Source organism: Pseudorca crassidens, chromosome 18 (assembly GCF_039906515.1).
Source record: "Pseudorca crassidens isolate mPseCra1 chromosome 18, mPseCra1.hap1, whole genome shotgun sequence".
NCBI classification, from domain to species: domain Eukaryota; kingdom Metazoa; phylum Chordata; class Mammalia; order Artiodactyla; family Delphinidae; genus Pseudorca; species Pseudorca crassidens.
In genome coordinates this window covers 78,830,923-78,853,196 of record NC_090313.1, presented here as the reverse complement: position 1 = coordinate 78,853,196, position 22,274 = coordinate 78,830,923, and the positions used below count along the sequence as shown (strand labels likewise).

General features: G+C 40.4%; 1 protein-coding gene across 1 annotated transcript in view; it reads right to left on the bottom strand.

Annotated features, from left to right (window-relative positions):
• Positions 1-939: 939 nt before the first annotated feature.
• Positions 940-22,274, bottom strand: part of MICU2 (mitochondrial calcium uptake 2) — an 84,690-nt gene continuing 63,355 nt past the window's right edge. The window contains exons 7-12 of the mRNA XM_067713754.1: positions 15,102-15,167; positions 10,278-10,375; positions 5,594-5,765; positions 3,721-3,829; positions 3,145-3,302; positions 940-1,580 (exon numbers count right to left, since the gene is read on the bottom strand). Coding sequence (XP_067569855.1) covers positions 1,476-1,580; positions 3,145-3,302; positions 3,721-3,829; positions 5,594-5,765; positions 10,278-10,375; positions 15,102-15,167 — 708 coding nt within the window. The 3' untranslated portion in view covers positions 940-1,475. The remainder of the gene's footprint in view (positions 1,581-3,144; positions 3,303-3,720; positions 3,830-5,593; positions 5,766-10,277; positions 10,376-15,101; positions 15,168-22,274) is intronic.

Below are 22,274 nucleotides of genomic sequence, written 5' to 3'. Positions count from 1 at the left end.
GTATTACAATACTGATTTTTAAAAATTACGTTAAAAAGGATATATATGTATATACACACAAAATTGCCCTTTTAACCATTTTAAGTGCACAATTTAGTGGCATTAATTAAATGTGCAAACATCACCATTATGCATTTCCATAATTTTCCATCACCTTAAACCCGAATTCTGTAACCATTAAGCAGCAATCCCCCATCCCCTGTCCTTCCCAGCCCCTGGCAACCTCTAGTCCACTTTCTGTCTCTATGAAGTTGCCTATTCTAGGGACCTACATAAGTGGAATCATACAGTACTAGTCCTTTTGTGTCTGGCTTATTTTACTTAGCATAATATTTCCAAGGTTTGCCTGCACCTGTCTTGGAATCAGCTGTTTATCCAGAGAGTGGAACATGTTTTAAATATTTGCACTATTCTTGAGAAGCATATTAAAAATAATTTTTATTTGCCATATTTAAAATATTTATATTTAATGCCAATTAAATTCTAGTACAATTTTAAACATTCACCCATAAACCACTATATCCCAAGAGACCCTTATCATGTGATCAAGGTTCTCCCGATCACACTTTAAAAAAAAAATTTATTTGTTTTATTTATTTTTGGCCGCAATGGATCTTTGGGGCGGTGCATGGGCTTATCATTGCGGTGGCTTCTCTTGTTGCGGAGCACGGGATCTAGGCACTTGGGCTTCAGTAGTTGTGGCACGCGGGCTCAAAAGTTGTGGCTCATGGGCTCTAGAGCGCAGGCTCACAAGTTGTGGCACAGGGGCTTAGTTGCTCCGTGGCATGTGGGATCTTCCCGGACCAGGGGTCAAACCCGTGTCTCCTGCATTGGCAGGCGGATTCTTAAGCACTGTGCCACCAGGGAAGCCCCCCAAAATGTAGTTTTAAACAGTACATATAAAACAAAATGCACCTCAGTAATTTTTTATCTTTATAAATACTTTATTCTGTTTCCAGAACATTCCAGAATACTGAAATTTACATATTACTTTAAAGACAACTAATATACAGCTCACTGAAATAAAATGTACAAGAAGTCTATGAGATGTAAGGTACAGATAAGAAAGCCTGAAATGTTTTAACTTAATTTGCCCTACTAGGAGCATCAGGACTGCAGAATTGATCCTGGCCTCACGTCAGTGACTCTTCCTGTGCGCCTGTTGACTGCTCCAGAGAACGTGCTGTGCTGCTGTGTTGACACCAGTGAATGACCAGGTCTTCCATCTTATCAAAGTGTTACTTCAATCCTAGGCTTTGGACAGAGTGCACTGTCTGTTTTTTTAAAAGAATACTTTCTTTTTACGAAGTTCTGTAATGAAATCTTACTGAGAAATTATTGAATCAGAAAGCAAATACAAGGCATCTTTATATTACAAAGGAAATCAATGAAGACTTAAGAAGATAACCATCTAGTACTTTAAGAAATCCCCAGTTCCGACACTTGGAGCAACGTAATTCCCACATTATGTTTTTCTACAAAGGACCTCTTCCTGCTTGTTTCCAGACTTCTTTCACTCCTTTAATGCTTTCTTTTTTCACACATTTCCAGTATTCTTGTATACTGAGCTGTTGCGGCACCTGTTAACCAAAAATGAAAACGAAGGGTCACAGTCTGCGAGTTAAACCCGGTTCACACGTGCTTGTCACTGCACAGTCCCACATTCCTCCAGAAAGGACTGGAGGTGATGGCGCTGTGAAGGTGACTGCAGCAGACTGTAAACTAAAGGTAAAGGATGAGAAGTGAATGTGAGTGTGAGTATCCCAGGGTACCGAGAGAATAGAGGCTCCTCCCCAACAAGGAAACAAAGACTTCGTGTGGCTTTCTTTCATATGTTGGTTTTAAAATGTAATTATTTCATAATGTTTTTGGTTTTCTGGTGAACTTCAGTTAGCTATGTGGAACAAAAATTATAAGCCTAAAACTTTGACCTACCCTTGGCTAAAATTAAAAAGAAAGAAACCATAAGTCACAATATACTTGATGAGAAGCCTTAAGAAGAAACAGTGGGTTGGCCAAAGAGTTCGTCTGGGGAAACACGAATGAACTCTCCGGCCAACCCAATGATATGGTGATATATAATATACTGTAGTTCTCACAAGTACTGTGTGGCTGTGATTTCTCTCAGTTAAAGGAGAAGCAAAGATTAGACACCATCTGGCTCCTGGTGGTCATATGCATAGCATGGCTGGAAATCCACCAAGTGGAAGCAAAAGTCGATTTCAGATTATATTTATGTCCTTTTCCTATCACTGATTTGAAGCTCTTCTCTTTAATATGTTTTTGAGAAACGGCAAAGAGGCTGCTGGATATGTTAAACTGTTAACTGGAAAGGCTGGTTTAATTTCCAGGAATGTGATCGTTAACTATGAGGTGCTGGATAAGCACAAGCTAGTGGAAATCACTATTTGTTCATTTTCCGTAAATAATGTTTGCAGCAGGAAAACGAATGTGCTCTTCTAAGTTGTAATTGAACAGCTCTGTTTACATGAACCCACCGCAGTCTCTCTCCTGTTCTCTCTCCTGCCTTTCTTCTGCACTCATTACCTACTTATCATCTCCTGGAACCTTGTTTTCAGCCTGCGGATGGCTTTCATGAGTGTCCCTAGCAGATTCTAATCTAAACAAAATTTTGAGTTTGATTTGTCCCTCAGTTATAGACCACTACGTGAATCTGAGTGAACAATGATAAGAGCTAACATCTACTTCAAGTGTCTCAGCCACTACATTAAATATTTTACGCTCAACTCTCATAATAATTCTTTCTGGTAGATTCTGTTTCTCACTGTTACAGATGAGGAATCTGAGGCTCAGAAAAATTAAGTGTCTTTTCAAGATTTGGCAGTTAGTATGTGATAGGGCTGGGGTTTGAGTCTAGGTGTCTAACTACAAAGCCCAAAGCAAAATTCTAGGCTAAGACTTCTGAGTAGCGCTTCCTGACTCAGACTATTTTAAAAAAAAGCAAAGAAAAACGGTGGATCCCACCTGTAGGAGATACTTCAGTTTTGTAACTATAGCTTATGATCTCTTTAAAAATGATGAAAACTCCATTTAAGACTGTACATTTGCTCAAATTCTAGGTTTACTTCCATTCATTCAACTACATGTGAACATGTAACTGTTTAAAAACTCAAAATCTGTTACCCATAAACCTCGATGCATCCTGTTTTTTAACACCCCAAGAAACTCTTCATGACTGAGACACTCATCACCATCCAAATCAAAGATCTTGAAGACGGTGTCCAAGATATTGTCGGAGAGTTCTTGTCCCGTTGCTACCTTCACAGCTCTCTTAAACTCCGCTAAAAGGAGAAAATATAAAAACTCATCAACAATGTAAAATAGTCTAAGTCTAAATGTTTATTATTTGAGAAGTAAAAACAACTCTATATATTTATCACTTGGGAAGTAAAACAAGAACAAAAATGTGTTCAAATAATAAACCTGGCTGAGAAATGTCAGCACACTATTTTAATGTAATCAGTGTTTTGAACACAGATATTTAAATATTTTCTTCTACTTCTCAGGGGAAAGGTAAAGTAAAAGCAAAAAAGTAATTGTTAATAAACTGTTGTAAATCTGGAATAACCACATTGAATTCATTGAAAGGCCAATCAACTGTTTTTTCTGGTAAGCGGTCCCTTGATTGGTATCAACCAGGTGAAGAACAGAGTGATACTGTTTACAGATGATACAAATTAAGTGATTCATATAACTTACCTAGTCTGACAGGGCGATGAGCTAAACTGAACATCTGCATGGCAATAGCGAAGTCTTCCAAGTGGGTCGCAAAATGACAAAATGACTTGAACTCATCCAAACTAATGCTCTAATAAAATAACAAAGTGAGTTTTTATTACAATCTTGTAAACACATTAAATGATTTTATGAATACAACTGTGCGTCCTCTTTTCTGTCATAAAGCCTGTGCACTTACATCTTTCTAAGCAAGTCTATTGAAAAATCTGAGATGCAGGATAACAACAGAACTATAGATTCTAGAGATTAGGAGGAACCCCAGGAGGTTACGTGCAGGGCCCCTGGGTGTGCCCGTGCAGACTGAGCACTGTGTGAGCATGAGTGCATGGCTGGGGGCCCCGGGGCTGTGAGCGTGGGGCTGTGGGCGTGTGTTACAGCCCCGCTGTATCTCCTCAAAGGTCCTACGTGGGGCTTCCCTGGTGGCGCAGTGGTTGAGAGTCCACCTGCCGATGCAGGGGACACGGGTTTGTGCCCCGGTCCAGGGAGATCCCACATGCCGCGGAGCGGCTGGGCCCGTGAGCCATGGCCACTGAGCCTGCGCGTCTGGAGCCTGTGCTCCGCAACGGGAGAGGCCACAACAGTGAGAGGCCTGCGTACCGCAAAAAAAAAAAAAAAAAAAAAAATTGAATTGCTGGAATGTGACTCACTCCTTTCTTTTCCTGCCTCTGAGGCTGGCGTTTCTAGCAGATGGGGGAGCTCCAAAGGGGCGGAGACTCGGAGAGTGTGGGTCCCCCAGCAACTGCGTGGGCAGGGTCTCCCACCAGCCCACAAGGGATGTGCAGCATGACTGAGAAGGAAGCTCTCCCGTGTCAGCCTTGGGCTTCCAGGGCTAACGTGAATGTGCAGCAAACCTAGGCTGTTCAGACTGTACAACATTACATTTACAGACTGATTTAAGGGACAACTGCTAGGTTTATAATAGTAAGACATTCTAGTCAATACCAGGGGGTGTCTCTACAGTTAGATAAGTTTTCTTTTCTATCCATCAAGGCTTTAAAGTTTTTTCTATATATTTCTTGTTAAATTTATTTCTAATTGTTATATATCTCTATTGCAATTATAAATGAGATCTTCATTATATTTTATTATCTTTTTCCTCATTACAGAGATAGATTTAAAAAAATTATATAAAAACACATGCCCACTAAGAGGTAAAATGAGGTCTGGGTTTAAAAAAAAAAAAATTATTCATTTATTTATTTTTGGCTGTGTTGGGTCTTCCTTGCTGCACGCGGGCTTTCGCTAGTTGTGGTGAGTGGGGGCTACTCTTCATTGCAGTGCGCGGGCTTCTCACTGCGGTGGCTTCTCTTGTTGCGGAGTGCAGACTCTAGGCACGCGGGCTTCAGTAGCTGTGGCACGCGGGCTCAGTAGTTGTAGCTCGCGGGCTCTAGAGCGCAGGCTCAGTAGTTGTGGTGCACAGGCTTAGTTACTCCGCGGCATGTGGGATCTTCCCAGACCAGGGCTCAAACCCATGTGCCCTGCACTGGCAGGCAGATTCTTAACCACTGTGCCACCAGGGAAGTCCTGAGGTCTGGGTTTTAATTTGGGGTAGTGGGGCACATAATGAGGGAACTTAAAAAACAAAAAAACCCCCCAAAAAACCACCTGCCCATTTGAAAAAAAAGTTTTTTGGAACAATAAAGTAAAAAATTACTCAAAATCTTACCACTGTCCATTAACCATTATTAACAATCATCATTTCATGCATCACACAATTATATAATAGACAGTAGGTTCGTCTTCATTAATTTGGAAGTTACTTTATTGAATTATATAAACACGTCTAACTTACTGTTTCATTTTCATCATGAGCGTAATAAAAAGGCACACCAACCTCTCCTGCGGACAGCTTCTCTCTCACATTTTTCCAATAAACGTCTTTATTTTCAGTGTTGGTGAATAAAAGGAGCCATTCTGCGAAGTCTTCTTTTCTCATGAAACTCAGACCTTTAGAGAACTGAAGGAACTCCATTTCTTGGACCTCCGTCTGCAAGTTTTCCATAAATCTAAATGTTAAAATATGAGATGGATGTCAGTAACTCATGGCTTCGCCTTAGTGCTATAAAATGGACTGCAGGCACCTTAAGCAGCACCTCTATGAGTTTCAATACGTTGCAGATCCCCTTACGTACCTTCCACGTGTTAAAAGATCTGTACTACATGTCATGTCACAATTTAACAGAAATATACATGGGGAGCAAAATATATTCTCGTTCAATGGGAGAAGAACTGTCACTGTTAAAAATTTACTTGCTTTAGAGCCTGCATTTATTCCGCAGACCTTAAAAGTATGACGGGGAAGTTTGATTTCAGGCTTCTACCTATGTGATAGGTAAGAGTCGGTTTCCTACAACATTTTCTGAATGTACTGGATACATGAATTTATTTATCAATGCCGTGTGTCTTTGGGTCAAAGCAGAATTTTATCTAAAATTTGAAACATTTCAAGTTTGGGCTGATCAACTAACTCTTTTAGTGATACGCTTTGTCCTCCATTTTACTGAGTTTTACTTTACTGGGTGCTGTGATGGCATCAACTGATTCTTACAAGGACTGTTAAAAGGGTGTTTTACTTGCAAATGAGTGTACAGTGATAAAGGAAGTAGAAGATAAGGTATAAAAACATTACTAACTGTTCCTTTCCTTTTTCTTTTTCTTTGGGCTCTACCTGAGGTTGAAATATTATAAACTTAATTGTTGTTAAACCATCCACTGTCTGGTTTAAGCTCTTTCATCTTAGCTAATTATACTACTTCTGAAGAACATTAAATATGCTTAATGATAAAATCTTGTCTCAAATTATACGTCTTGTCAAGACATGAAAGTCTGGGACACGATACTGGCCATAAATATCTGAATTGAAGAATTTACAGTATAAAAGACCACCAAATGCATCCTGAACAAATTAAATAGTTTATAAATTAGTGTCTTAATTGGAAGACAGTGTCATAATTGGAAACAACGGGAGAAGTCTGTTTTGCTTATCTGGGTTTTTTAGGCCACAGTGTCTTGTAGAGTATTTACTACTAATTTGCAAGTTTACCAATCAAGGCCATTCTTCCCGAGAGCTGATCGCGGAATATATTTACCAGCACAGCACTGCTTACAGACATCTCTGAATTTATAAAAGCTCTTCATGAATTTAGAACATCCTCAACTAATCACTGGTATTTCAGAATAAAAAAAAAATCCCAGTCCTAGAAAGCACATCTGCATCAATATCTTCCTAATTTTTCCTGATGAGAAAACTTGAGACCAATTTTCTTCCCTTTCCAACCACTTCCCTATCTTCAGTCACAAAGTTATTTTAAGCTTTAACTATTTATTGGAATAAAAAATGAGGTCAAACATACCACACAGGAAATAAACACAGGGGTTATTTCTGGTCACTAGTTTTAGGGCTAACCGTTGAGTTTAGAGGAAGAGAAAAAGAAATGCAGAAGACAAGTCCCCAGTAAAGTAAGACGACAGGGAGGAAGAGACAGGAAAAACAAAGAAGACAAACAGGCACTGGCACAGAGCAGGTAAACACCATGGCCAGCTGCCTGCGGAGTCTGAGCTTCAGTATTTTTCCCCCTGAACTATATATATGCTGATAAAGAACTGAATTTTCACAATTAAATTACCTGTTGATTTCATAACAATGAATAGACACCAAAATTCCAGGAGATAGAACTTAAATTATACTTTAGCTTTTACTGAAATGGCTAAGTGGTATTTCAGCTGGAGAATCTGACTAGTTGTAGAAGTAAAAAAAAAAAAAAACCCAAACAAGCCACCAATTTATCCACATGTTCCCTCAGTCACTGGTAAGTTTCTCTTGACACCTGATGGCATCTACTAAGTCCATCTGTCCCTCTGGTCACCTGGGGGGACTACTTCCTTGAAAGCCTACCCAGTGCCCCCAGCCACCTAGCCAGCAACTGCAGGACCACCTCTTTCAGAAACTCTGTGACTGCTCGAAACTTAAGACAAACCTGTGTCTGAATTTCACCTCTCCAATTTCTAGCTACATGATCTATTATAATAGTTATACCTACATCACATATAAGCTTGTGAACAGCCTCACTGAGTGGGTCTCATCATCACCATCTCACTGGTGAAGGAACAGACCCGACACTCAGGTCCAATCGCTTGTCAAATCAAATCACACTTAGCAAACTGTCAAGTTCCGCACTGGAACCCAGGTTTGTCTAAATCATAAATATGTGTTTTTTTTCAAAGTATAATATTGTTTCTCTAAATAAGAAAACTAGTATCTCTAGGTAAATACCATAATTAGCTACCACAATGCTAACTCTGTGTCACCTTCCCTGCCTTTCCTTGAGACTTATAAGCTGTACTTTATAAAACAATATCCTTTATCAGACAAGCTGTAAAGAGGATGCTAAGACAAAGGTCAGAAGAGAGAAGCAAACATCTTTTTATAAGGAAGGATTATACGTTATACTCCCATAAAAACAAAACTATAAGCTCCACATAACACATACTGAAAGAACTTCTTGTGCAATTTCAATGAGTAATTTGGCCACTATAATGGTGACCGGTTAAAAATTATATATATAATTTTATATTATATTATATATACATAATATAATATAATATATGGAAGCTATTTTCTGTTACTTTACGACTTACACAAAATGTTAAAGACATGTTATGATTACCGAATTCTAGCCCAGTGCACCTGTAACGTTAATTTCAGGGGCGGCCTCCTCCATCTAAGAGCCAAGTCCCTGAAAAACTGCATTTTTTGTTAATTGGATTCTTTGTTAATTGGATCTTTTTTTTAATTGCGTAATGGTATTACAAATTTCACAGGGCCCATTAATTACAGAAACTTTAAGAAAAAGTTTAAAGTAAGAATTCTAAATGAAATTATTCCCTTTAAGGAAAGTTAAAGTTAGAAGCAACTTTAAACAATCACTAAGCCCTACAATTTTATCTCCTAAATGTGTCTTGAAAACTCCCAGTCCAAAGTCTTTATCGCCACCCCACTGGTTCAGGGCTCCTCTCACTCCTCATCTGCAGTAGCCCAGCGGGCTCGTGTCGCATCGGATCCCCCTTGTCGTTGCCCACCATCTTGCCAGAGTGACGCCCATCTGACCAGGCACCAAGTGCGGGACGCCTGCGGGGCCTCCCTTACGGAGTAACTCAAGCTGGACCTTCTGGTGCGTGAGCCCTCACACAGGAAGCGTACGCCTCCCGGGCCTCCACCTTCCCCTCTGCCCACCCCTCATGCTTGTTTATTTCTCTACCATGCCTGCCCTCTCTGATTCCTGGACAAGCCATATGTTCTCCCGCGTGTCCTTCCTCGTGCTGTTCTCCGTCCCTCCCTCCCCGACCATTTCTCCCTGGCTAATTCCTGCTCACCTGTCAAGATCGGCGTAGAGCTATTTCCCCCAGAAAGCTTCCTGATCACCCACTCCAGAAGTGATCTTCTGCGCTGCCCCAAACCCTATCCACCTGTGACAGCACTGACCGAATGCGTTTAAATGTTCTCTGCACGTTTACTAGATGGTTCCCAGGAGGGACCAGCCCTGCGTCTGAGGCACAGCCCGGCACATAGCAGCACGTGGAATACACTCCGTCAGTCTTCAGTTAGCTGCACTGAGTTGACAAGAGGCGTCTCCTTCCTCCCAAATCGGTGCTTTTCCACCATTCTGAGCTGCTTCCTGGTATTTGTTCTAAGACTCTGGTTAGTGGGGAAGCCCGCGAGCACAGGGTCTGGTTCCGCATGGAGTGGTGCTTGCCGGGGAGGAGGTGAACAGGACACGACACTGCGGTGCTTACGATGCCACAGACTGTAAGTGCGATTCCCTCCCTGCAGGTGAAGACGTGAGTGCAGCGAGGTCCGCAAGCTGGACTGGACCACAGACACGCCCACCACGTACCAACGCATCAAGAGGCCTGTGCTGTCCACAGCTGCTTTCACGCTGTGACGGCTGAGCTGCGCAGCCAGGACAGAGACCGTCCTCACTGCCTGGCCCTTTACAAAGAAGGGCTGCCGACCCCTGGGCTGGGGGCGGGGACGGCGGGAGCAGAGCTGGGCTGTCCCAGCTGTGCCGTCTCAGCAGAGCCGGCCCCAGCTCCTGCCAACCATCAGCAGACGGCAACAGCAGGGGCCCGTCCAGTCTAGAAGGCCCGATTCTGGCCCCCGCTGGAGAAGCACCCAGCTGACCCAAAGACTCATGGCAATAACGAATGGTCACTGTTTTAAGTTGGGCTGGTTTGTTGTGAATTAAGAACTAACTGATACGAGGGGCATCTCTCTCGTCTAGCTGCAAACAGTAAGTTACTAATTATTGTAGTCTGTAAAATGAATACTACTTTTCATAATAGGTTAGAGGTATTTTTGAGCATAGTAACTTTAGTTTACATTTCACAGGTTTTGCTCTCAGAGATACTGTATCTGGTTTTATGGCCGGCAGTTCTGGGACATAAATAAATGTATTCAGTTGTTTCTTTACCTCTTACCTATAAAATTTCTCTAAATGAATATAAATATTTGCATTTACCTTCGAAATTCTTTATAGTGAAGTTTTCTTTCTCCTCTTTTTCCAAAGAAACGTATCTGAAGGGTTGTGTTAATTTCAGGTTCTTTCACTGTCGGTTCCTGTAAAAAAATGATACAATAATTTCAAGTAATTATATAACCAAGAACAAAAAATGGATCCTGTAGCCTGGAATTCTTAGGACAATACCCACAAAAGATTCTTGTAACAACAACAAGAGGGCGAGAACAGATGTCGCCATTCTGTCTGTTACTCTGCATGACACTATTCTATATCATGGCTCAAGCAGGAGGGAAACAACAGGGCTAAAACGCTCAAAGGATCCAAGGTGGACTTCAGCAGTGAACGACATTTTGGATCAGGCCAAAAAGAGAGCTTAGAATAGTGAGATGAGTTATTTTCAAATGTGACCCTTAGGCATTTTCTAGTAAAGCAGGACTGAGAGAATTAAAGCAGGGAAGTCTTGGACCTTTTGCTGAATGCTAGAAATGAAGCACTAGCTTTTCCTAGTTATAAAGTTACCGGCTGAGGATTCCATTCAAGGCTACGAGAGAAGCAGATTCACAGACTCTTCCTCCTTCAAATCTCCAATAAAATAAACAAAAATAATAACAAAACAGAGCTGCTAAAAAGATTATCAGCAGCAACTAAACAACAAGTGGGGGTACAAACTTAAACCAAATAATCTGAAAAAGAGCATCTGCAGAAAGAAATTCAGGCACTGGATGGTCCAGCCTGCTCCCCAATCCTGCCCCCACTTCCCAGATACAGCAGCAGGTGGGGTGACTGTCACATGGTGAGAACTCATGAAAGCCTGGGTGTAGTGGGCGAGAAGGTGGCTGGTACCCGCGAGGCTCCGAGACAGCGTGTGGGCTCAGGCAGAGGGCGGGCCGGCTTCCGGACTTAGAACCTTCTGGGCACTGTTCAACTGAAGGATGATCGGGAGCCCAGAGAGGGGAATGCGCCTTGGAGGGCGGAGTGGGCTGTGGTCTAGGGCCTTTACGGCAGCACAGGAAAGTGAGCACAGTTTAGTCCTCCAGCAAGGGCTGCAGGGCAGGGCATCAAAACGTGACCACCTGCAGCTCAGAACCAGAGCTGGCCCGGGGAAGGCAGCGACAGACTTGAAAAGAGCCTGAGGTGGGACGGGGGCCCAGCCTCCCAGCCCATGAGCAGGGCTGCATCTGCAAGCGGACACCCTGCTCAGTCTCTGCTCGACACCGGCCATGCGGACATGGGGACAGCTCCCAGGAGGCCAGGCAGAGACGAGCGCAGCCTCAGGTTCTGGAGGGGACAGACTGCAGAGACTCAGCGCAGGCAAGTCACCCACACATCCAGCAACCAGCTGGCCACAGCCCTGGGCCTGCAGGGGGCTCGCCCACACCTCACCGCCCCTGCCAAGGGGTCGGCTCATGGGGAGGAAGCGGTGGTCCCAGTGGGGCTGATTGACACAGAGCCTTCCACAGTACTGACTCTTAAACACTTGACTTTGTGTCTAATAATTTTATAAAATAGTCACTATAAATACAAATGTGGATTTTAACTGGACTTCCACACAAGTGTGGGCAGGAAGTCATGCCTGGAGTTTTTTCTTAATTCCCATATAAATGCTCAGGAGATATACTAAAACACAAAACCGTATGTATTCTCGTTAAGGTTAGAATATGATCAGGATGTCTACCAAGAACACTATTACTAAACATTTTTGGGGGTAATTTTGTCCAATACATAAAGGAATAAACTAAGATTAATATTATTTAGAAATAATTTTATACTTAGAACAACCAGGAAAATCAACATAAAAAATAAGAAAATTCAGTAAAGATAGACTGGTACAGAAACATTAAAAATTAAATGAATTTCCCGCTTAACAGCAATAATTTTTCCTTTGAGGGTAAAGAGTCTATTTATAATAGTAAAAAAGTTAAGTAATGAAATATCCCTAGGGATGCCCTTAAGAAACAAATTTCAGATGAATGAAAAATTTATATGTAAGAAAATAAAACCACAACTAAATCAGAGGATAACATAGGTTAGTATTTAACAACTGACTTTGATGTGGGGAAGGCATTTTAAAGAATGAAAGTAACTGAATAAATAAAAAGACAGCTAAACATGACTACATTAAAAATAAAAACATCTATAACCAAAACATCATAAACAAAAACAAATCTGAAAAATATTTCAATAATTTTGACAGACACTAGGTTAATATTCTCAAGTATATGAAGAAAAACCCTAAAGAAATTCCCAAAGAACAGAAACAGAAAATTTGGGTGTGAGGGAGACCCAAGAGGGAGGGGATATGGGGATATGTGTATACGTATAGCTGATTCACTTTGTTATAAAGCAGAAACTAACACACCATTGTAAAGCAATTATACTCCAATAAAGATGTTAAAAAAAAAGAAACAGAAAATTTATAAAATAAGAAACATGAATGGTATACATAACTATCTTAAAAAACAATCTGGGATACCTTTTCCCCGGTCATACTGACACAGATTAAGAAACAAAACAAAAAAGATACCAACCCTGGAGAACCTGCCGGCAGGCCCGTAGACTGTCACAACCTTTGTGGAAGGCAGCCTGACAATATGGGTCAAAGCCTTACAAGTAGTCATGTCTTCACCCGACAACCCGACTCTTAGATCTCTGTCTTAAATTTACACATGTAGCTATTTACTGCATCGCACAGCAAAGATTCGGAAACAGTCTTAATGACCAAGAACAGGCCAATGGTTAAAAGTGCTATATCTGGGGCTTCCCTGGTGGCGCAGTGGTTAAGAATCCACCTGCCAATGCAGGGGACACGGGTTCGAGCCCTGGTCTGGGAAGATCCCACATGCTGCGGAGCAAGTAAGCCTGTGCCCACAACTGCTGAGCCTGCCCTCTAGAGCCCGTGAGCCACAACTACTGAGCTCACATGCCACAATTACTGAAGCCCACAAGCCTAGAGCCTGTGCTCTGCAACAAGAGAAGCCACTGCAATGAGAAGCCCGCGCACGGCAATGAAGAGTAGCCCCCGCTCGCCGCAACTAGAGAAAGCCCGCGCACAGCAACGAAGACCCAGAGCGGCCAAAAATAAATAAATAAAATAAATCTATTAAAAAAAAAGTTTTAAAAAAGTGTTATACCCATAAGATTAGGTATTTTTTCATTCATTAAAAACTATTTACGGAGTATATAGGGTACGCCTGGTGCTTTACCAGGCTATGCAGATACAACTTGTATAGTAAGGAATTAACCTTACCCAGATGTCTGGCCTTTTTGCCCTGGGCTGCTAGGAGGTGGTCCCTAAGAGAAGGTGTCTTTGTTTACCTGGGGGCCTTGGGCCACAACAGGTAGTCCAACAATGAGATTTGGGGTGGAGGCTTTGGGCCATAGGGTATCAGCTTGACCTCCAGAAGGGCTAGAGTCTGAGGTCAGCCACGAGGACAGCCAACCAGGTTTCCATGGCTGACCCCAACAGTCTCTGGACACCAAAGCCCTGGCTGGCACTACTCCGTGTGTGCTGTCACAGTCACTGCTGGGAAAGTCAGTGCTTTCCACACTCCCCTGGGAGAGGATGACCAGAACCTCTGGATTCTGCCTATGAGTCTCTCCCCTTGGCTGATTTTAACCTGCACCCTCTCGCTGTAATAAACCGTAGCCCCGGACCTAACAACTTTTGGGGAGTGCTATGAGTCCTTCCAATGAATTATCAGACCCAAGGTGATACTGGGGGGCCCCTGAGCCTCCAGCTGGCATCAGAGGTAAGGGTGGTCGCGTGGCCTGCTCCCTAACCTCACACGACCTCAGAAAGAATGAGGATGCGCACGCTCCAGAAGACACAGACCATTAAACGATTACCCTAAGGAGGGGCAGGTGGTGTGGCAGGACACGCAGGGAGCTGAGGACACAGAGGAGGTGCACACCTGGGAGGCGGGGCACCATCAGAGGGCCCGGACACACGAGAAACAAGTCCAGCACAGGGCTGCTCAGAGGGAACGAAATACAAAAAAATTGTGATTCTAATAATTTGCAAAATTTGAAGCAGACATGCTCTAAAAGATGAAATGATTTGGAAATTTAAGAAAATCTAACAGAAAGCAAATTGTGGAATTACAACTGATTAAAAGATTATCAATGGAAAATTTAAGGATATACATTGCTGGTGGGAATGAAAGTTGGTTCATTTTCTACAGAAGATATGTGCCAATATTTATCAAAGTTTATCAACAACCTTAGAAATGTTCATACCTTTTGACCCAGCAAGTGAATTTCTGGGAAGTTACCCCTTGGATATATTCACATATATATAAAGTGATATGATTACAGATTATTAACTGCATTATTTGCAATATCAAAAGACTGGATACATGTTAAATATCTTTCAAATGGGGAATGGTTACATCAACGGGTACATCCATCCATACAGCGAAGTACTACGGAGCCATTAAAAAGAATGAGATATTCGGAGATGGTAAGAAAAAATGGGAGGATATGGAACAGTGTATAGTATGCTACTGCGTGTATAAAAATGGTAAAAAGAACACACGGAAATGTTTAGTTGCTTATTTACATACATGCTTATATACACATGAAATATCTCTGGAAGAATACCCAGGACCTGGGTCATGGGGAGGAAAGCTCTGCCCTGCATACATCCTCTTGTGAGTCTTTTGAGGTCTGGATCATGTGAATGTAGAAAATCTATTTAAAATATTTAGAAAAATTAAGTTACTGTTAATTTCCCCAACTATTTGGGAATACTTATTTGAGCAAACAGAATAGAGAAGCTATTGTAAATAACATCTGCTTGGAAATATTTAGTTCATTTGCACATACCTGGCATTCTGTTTCATTAGTTATTCTTGTCTTCGAGTCATCCTGTTTACTTATGATCTTCTGCAGCTAGAAAGAATGCAAACATGAATTTAGATGCATGTCTACTGGATTTTAAAAAACAACCTAAAAAACAGATGCTAAGTTTTTATTATAAAATGTTTACTAGTTATTTGTTAAATATTAAATTATTTTTGCATTGTAACTCCTAATATTAGTTTTTACCCCTTAGATCATATAAGAATCAAAGGAGAAAACAGATATGCAAGTATTAACATTATTATGAGTTGGACCATTTGTTCTCCTAAGAAAGCTGGCTTACTTTATGTGTGTATCTATCTATCTATCTATATAAAATATATACACACACATATATATATTCTAAAGGCATCACTGTATAAAAACTTCATGATTACCCTCATTCTTCAAGAGAATTTTTATTCCCTTCTTTTTTTCTCTATCTCTTCTCTTCTTTTTCTATCTCTGGTGCTTTATGACCACATTTCAAGTACCTAGCTCTTAAAAAGCTATTCGTATCATATAAATGCTCTTCCTTTTTCTCCTTATGCATTTACAAAGCATTAAAATAATTTAAAGGGCTACATTTCTACTAATTATAAACTGTCAATAGTACCTTCAAAAAAAACCCAAAAAAACAAAAAAAAAACAGTACCTTCAGACTGAGTATATTAAAAAACCTACCTACCTTTCAGAGTCATTTGTACCAATCCTCACATGGAAAGCAAATTAAAAAAAAAGTTTTTTAAAAAAATTAAATGTAGACAAAATCTCAAACTATGGATTCAAATCAATTAGGAGACAAACCTTCACCCATTTTTTCTAGGCTACTTCTTTCTTAATAGTTTGAAAACTGCTGCCACTAAATTCCAAATTAATGAAGTAGTTGCTTCTATTTTATTTGTTTTAGGCATATGGTTTATCTCTAGTTCTCTAAAGCCCTCAAACTTTTCAACATTCTCCCACCCCCACTTATTTTAGGGAATGAAGTTGAAAAGCTTTCATTTGTTTTATCCTTTATTTTTAAATTGACCATCAACATACTGCCAAGTTCAATACCCAAACACTTCTTGCTTTGCTTTCCACACCTCCTCTTAAAATTTTTAATAATAGAAATTTCAGACATAGCAAAGAGACTCCTATAATAACCCACCATATATACACTATTCAGCTTCCACAGTTCACAGTATCCTGCCATTCTCGGTCCAGCTATACTTCTACTACCTATTCTTGGTTCCCTTCTCAATTATTATTATTTATATCTCTTCTGGAAAAATTTTTATCCACTGAAACGTACACATCTTAGCCATACAGTTTTAACCTGAGTAACCAATCCTCTGCCACAGAGCAGAACATTTCCTTTCCTCAGAATGCTTCTTGTGTCAATTCCCAGGCAATGCATTCTAGCTGCATCCCCACAGAGGCAGAATCAAATTAGTTTCACTTAGTTTACAAATTCAAATAAATGGTATCAAGGAGTACGTGTTCCTTTGCGTCTCTTTTCACTCAGTATAATGATTTTGTGATTTATCCATGTTGTTTGCATATCAGTAGTTTGTTCTCACTTATTGCTGAGTTGTATCCCATTTGTATAAATACACCAATATTTATCCATTCACTCATGATAGATGTTTGCATTGCTGTCTCCAGTTTTTGGCTACTGTGAATCAAGCTGCCATAAACTTTCCGTTTTCCCAGCTTTACTGAGGTATACTTAATATACAGAACATTGCACACAATAATGTACACGTTTTGATGAATTTGTACCTAGGCATACACCCATGATACATCACCACAATCGAGGTAATAAACGTATCAATCACCTCTGTTTTTGTTTGTTTGGGTTTTTTTTTGGTGGTAAGAACACTTAGCATGACACTCAGCCTCTTAACGGAGTTTCAAGTGCAGGGTACCATATTGCTAACTACACCCATTATGTTGTACAGCACAGCTCTGCCACCAATTTTCCTGTTTTTGACATGTTTTAATATTTCTCTTGAATAAATACCCAGGAGGGGAACAGTTAGGTCTGTGCAACTTTACAAGAAACCACCAAACCCTTTTCCAAAGTGAATTCTCGTTCCTTCACATCCTCACCATTTGGTGTGATCGGTTTTTTTAATTTCAGCCATTCTGTTGGAAGTACTGTACTACTTCACTATGGTTTTAACTTGCATTTCCCTGAGAACTCACGTGGAGCACTTTTTCAAGTGCTATCTCCCATTTGTACATTTTCTCTCGTGAAGTTTCTGTTGTAGTCTTTTGCGTACTTAAAAAATTTTTTTTAAAACTATTAAGTTGTAAGCATTTGTTATATATTCTGGATACAAGCCTTTTGTTAGATATGTTTGGAAAATATTTTCTCTTATGCTACAATTTGCCTATTCGTTTTCTTAATAAACAGAAGTTATTAATTTTGATGATGACTACTTTATCAGGTTTTTCTTTTACGGTTACTGCTTTTAGTGCCCTAAGCAACTCTGCCTACCCTAGATTCTGAAGATATTCTCTTATATTTTTTCCCAGAAGCTTAGTGGTTTTAGTTTTTATGTTTATATATATAATACATCTCAAATACATTTTTTTTCAAATACATTTTTTTTCAAATACATTTTTGTATGTGGTGTGAGGCAGAGGTTATGACTAATCGTTTTCATATATACATCCTATCCGTTTGTTCTAGTGTCATTTGTTGAAAAGACTTTTCCCATTAACTGATTTGGTGTCTTTATTGAAAATTAAGTGACCATGTAAGCGTGGACTCTTTACTATCCTCCACTATCTACTTGTCCATCCTGTGGGCAATATCACAGTGTCACTGTTACTATAGCTTTGTAGTGTCTTAAAGTCAGGTAGTGTGAGAGTCAACCAGATTTGTTCTTGTTTCTCAAGATTGATTTGAGTATTTTAGGTCCTTTGCTTTTATTTATTTATTTATTTGGGCCACGCCTCATGGCTTGCTGGATCTCAGTTCCCCAACCAGGGGTCTTAGGCTCCCTGCAGTGGAAGTGCAGAGTCCTAACCACTGGACCGCCAGGGAATTCCCAGGTCTTCTGCTTTTTTCTTTCTGTCTTTTTTTTCTTTTATAAATTTATTTATTTATTTGGCTGCGTTGGGTCTTCCTTGCTGCACGTGGGCTTTCTCTAGTTGTGGCGAGCGGGGGCTACTCTTAGTTGCAGTGCGCAGGCTTCTCCTTGCAGGGGCTTCTCTTTGTTGCAGAGCACAGGGTCTAGGCACGTGGGCTTCAGTAGTTGTGGCACGTGGGCTCAGTAGTTGTGGCTTGTGGGCTCTAGAGCGCAGGCTCAGTAGTTGCGGCGCATGGGCTTAGTTGCTCTGCAGCATGTGGGATCTTCCCGGACCTGGGCTCAAACCCTTGTCCCCTGCATTGGCAGGCGGATTCCTAACATTGCACCACCAAGCAAGTCCCAGGTCCTCTGCTTTTAAATATACACTTTAGGGACTTCCCTGGTGGCGCAGTGGTTAAGAATCTGCCTGCCAATGCAGGGGACATGAGTTCGAGCCCTGGTCTGGGAAGATCCCACATGTCGTGGAGCAGCTAAGCCCATATGCCACAGCTACTGAAGCCTGCACGCCTAGAGCCCGTGCTCTGCAAAAGAGAAGCCACTGCAAGAAGCCCGTGCACTGCAACGAAGAGTAGCCCCTGCTCGCCTCAACTACCCAATGCAGCCAAAAATAAATTAACAAACATTTTAAAATCGGCTTGTCAACTTCTATAAAAAAAGACTGCTGGGATTTTGCTTGGCAAAGTTTAATCTCTAGACCAATTTGGGAAGAACTAAATCTTCTAATCCATTAACATGGTATATTCCGCCATTTACTGAGGCCTCCTTGAATTTCTACCAGCGATGTCTGAAGTTTTTGGTGTATGTTTTTTGTTAAATTTATTTCTACTTATTTTATACCATCCAAAAAGAACTGATCTTAATTTCATTTTCCAAATGTTTGCTACTAATTATATGGAAATACAATAGATTTTTCCATACTGATCTTCTATGCTTTGATTTTGTTGTTGGTTCCTTAGTCATATTATCTGTGAATAAAGTCAAATATACTTCTTCCTTTCTAATATTTTTATCTCTCTATTTTCTTTTCCTGTATTGCTGTTATCTTTAGAATCTCCAGTAAACTGTTAAACAGCAGAGGTAAGAAAAGACATCCTTTGCCTTGTTCCTGATTAAGGGGAAAGCATTCAGTATTTTGTGTTGTAGCATGACATTAAAAAAATTTTTTTGTAAATGCCCTTTATCAGTTTGAAGAAGTTCTCTCCTATTCCTACTCTGAGTTTTACACAAAAATGTTTATTTTGTTAGATGCTCTGTCTGCATGTTCTGATATGATCATGTTGGTTTCTCCTTTATTCTGTTAATATGATGGACTGCACTGACTGATTTTCAACCATGAAATGAATTTTGTATTCCTTGGATAAATCTCACTTGGTTGTGATGTATTATTTTATATGGTGCTTGATGTGTTTTGTTCTATCTGGTTAGGTATTTTCATACCTCTGTTCATGAGGAAAGTTGGTCTATAATTTACTTCTCCTGTTAGGTTTTTGCCAAGTTTTAGTTATCAGGGATATGTTGGTCTCATAACATGAGGGAAATGTTCCTTTTTCTTGTATTTTCTGAAAGAAACTATGCAAACTGGGCACAGTTTGACAGATTTCACCAGTGAAACCATCTGAGCCTGGACATTTCTTTGTGGGAAAGTTTTTGATAACAAACCCAATCCTTTGATACAGGACTATTTAGATTTCTACCCCACCTCTTGTTTTGGTAAGTTTTGCTTTTTTTTTTTTTTTTTGTGGTACGCGGGCCTCTCACTGTTGTGGCCTCTCCCGTTGCGGAGCACAGGCTCCGGACGCGCAGGCTAAGCGGCCATGGCTCATGGGCCTAGGCGCTCCGTGGCACGTGGGATCTTCCCGGACTGGGGCACGAACCTGTGTCCCCTGCATCGGCAGGCAGACTCTCAACCACTGCGCCACTAGGGAAGCCGTGAGTTTTGCTTTTTTAAGGCACTTGTCCAGTCATCTGAGTTATCAGGTTAATAGTCACATACGAATCAGTTGTTCACAATATTCCATTTTTATCCTTCTGATACCTCTAGGATCTCTGGTGATTTCTCTCTTTTCATTGCTAATACTGGTAATATGGATCTCCTTTTGTTGTTTGTTTTTGCTAGATCAAGTACTGAAAATTAGTCAAAATTTATCATATAATTAAAAAAACAATAGATGTTAGTCATAAAATGATAAATTTTATAGAAAATTCAAAACATCTTTTTTATTATAAGACACTTAATAATGTTATAATAACCTTCACATAGTTATGATAAATAGTTAAAACCAAACAAACGAAACAAAAAAGCAAATAGGATTAGTTGACTGAAATACGAATTTTTTAGGAGGCTTATTACAGTACTGGCTTATTCCAATTTAGTGTAATTTATTAGAACAAGGGTCTGTCCTAAAGTCTACCCATGTGGGTTTAGTGCCACATAAAGCTTGTCCTGTCAGAGTCGTATCTAGAACATTTTGGTCTGGACTCAGGGAGAGTGTTACCCAGGTTGGTGCATGTTGAAATTACAGTGCTGTATATTTAGTTCTATAATAGCCCCATTAGAAACTATTTTGTATCCAGGTATCCTCTTAGGCCAAAAGGTCTCTCTGGTCTACCAAGATACTTTCTAAGATGGCTTGTGCATGATGCTGATTCATGACAGCAACGGACTAAGTGCCTCTCCTGCAACCATTCTAAGTGCTGGGATATAGTGGTTACGGAAAGATAACATCCTTGCTGTTGTTAACTTACATTCTAATGGGCCAGAGGTAACAAACAAGTGAACAAATAAATAAGAGAATTTCAGATGGGGGAAAGGGCATTCTAGGTGGAGGTAAGAGCAAAGTCTGGCAGAAACAGGGGTGCTTTCTTAGAGAAACCAAAAAAGGTAAAGCTTTTATACATAAGTGGTAAAAGAAGCAGGAAGACACATTCAAATACAAATTCTGAATGTCTAAAAAACTACCAACAAATTGACTGACTTTATACTGATCCATACTTTCAATTTCAGGCTGAAAATGAAGAAAGTACATAGGGTCAATCTAACTTATTTTTGCTTCCAGGATGGATCATACTATTAAATTCTGGAGTAAGAACACTGTTCCAAAATCAAGAAGGATAAATTCTACTGAAGGCCTTTATATTTAATAATAACTCTAGCAGGTGTATTTAGCATGATAAAATTATAACCTGACTGCATTAAGAGCAGTCCTTCCTACCAGTATGGAAACAATGTGAAACCAGAGGACCACCTAAGGAGAAATTTATACTAGTAAACAGACTTGTCAGTCTATCTATTTATTGTTTAAAGAAGTTGCACTGAAACCCTGGCACTCATCCCAATAAGCAGATGTACTACCCATCAAGGTAAAAATTAAATGGACTTACTATTACTGGCTTTGATCATTGCTGGCACTGTGTGTTATTATCTGACAGAGAATGGCTTATACGCTTAGTTGCTATTTTACTTGTTCTTGGGAGAAAGAAGTAAGCGATACACTTACCAACACAGTTTGTAGATCTGGATATTAATAAGACAGGAATGTACCACAAAACACAAAAGTAATAAACTAAGGCAATTTGTATTTTAGGACATCTTTACAAGACTTTATATTAATACATTTCTTCATTACTTTTGCATTTGCTGTTCAAATCACGTTGTTATATCTATGTTTTGGGTATAAAAGTAACTCTCATTACTTTTCTAGCAACAAATAAAATGCACAGGGGAAACATTCAGATAAGCTGAAAAAAAGAACAAACCCACAAAACTCTGCCTTTTAAATATGCTTTTCTGATCTGAAAAGAACTGTTTGGTGCTTTCAATAAACTTTCAGGGCTTCCCTGGTGGCGCAGTGGTTGAGAGTCCGCCTGCTGATGCAGGGGACGCGGGTTCGTGCCCTGGTCCGGGAAGGTCTCACATGTCCCGGAGCGGCTGGGCCCGTGAGCCATGGCGGCTGAGCCTGCGCATCCAGAGCCTGTGCTCCGCAACAGGAGAGGCCACAACAGTGAGAGGCCTGCGTACCACAAAAACAAAAAACTTTCAAATAGAAGATGCTACAAACTTAGGTGTCCTAAC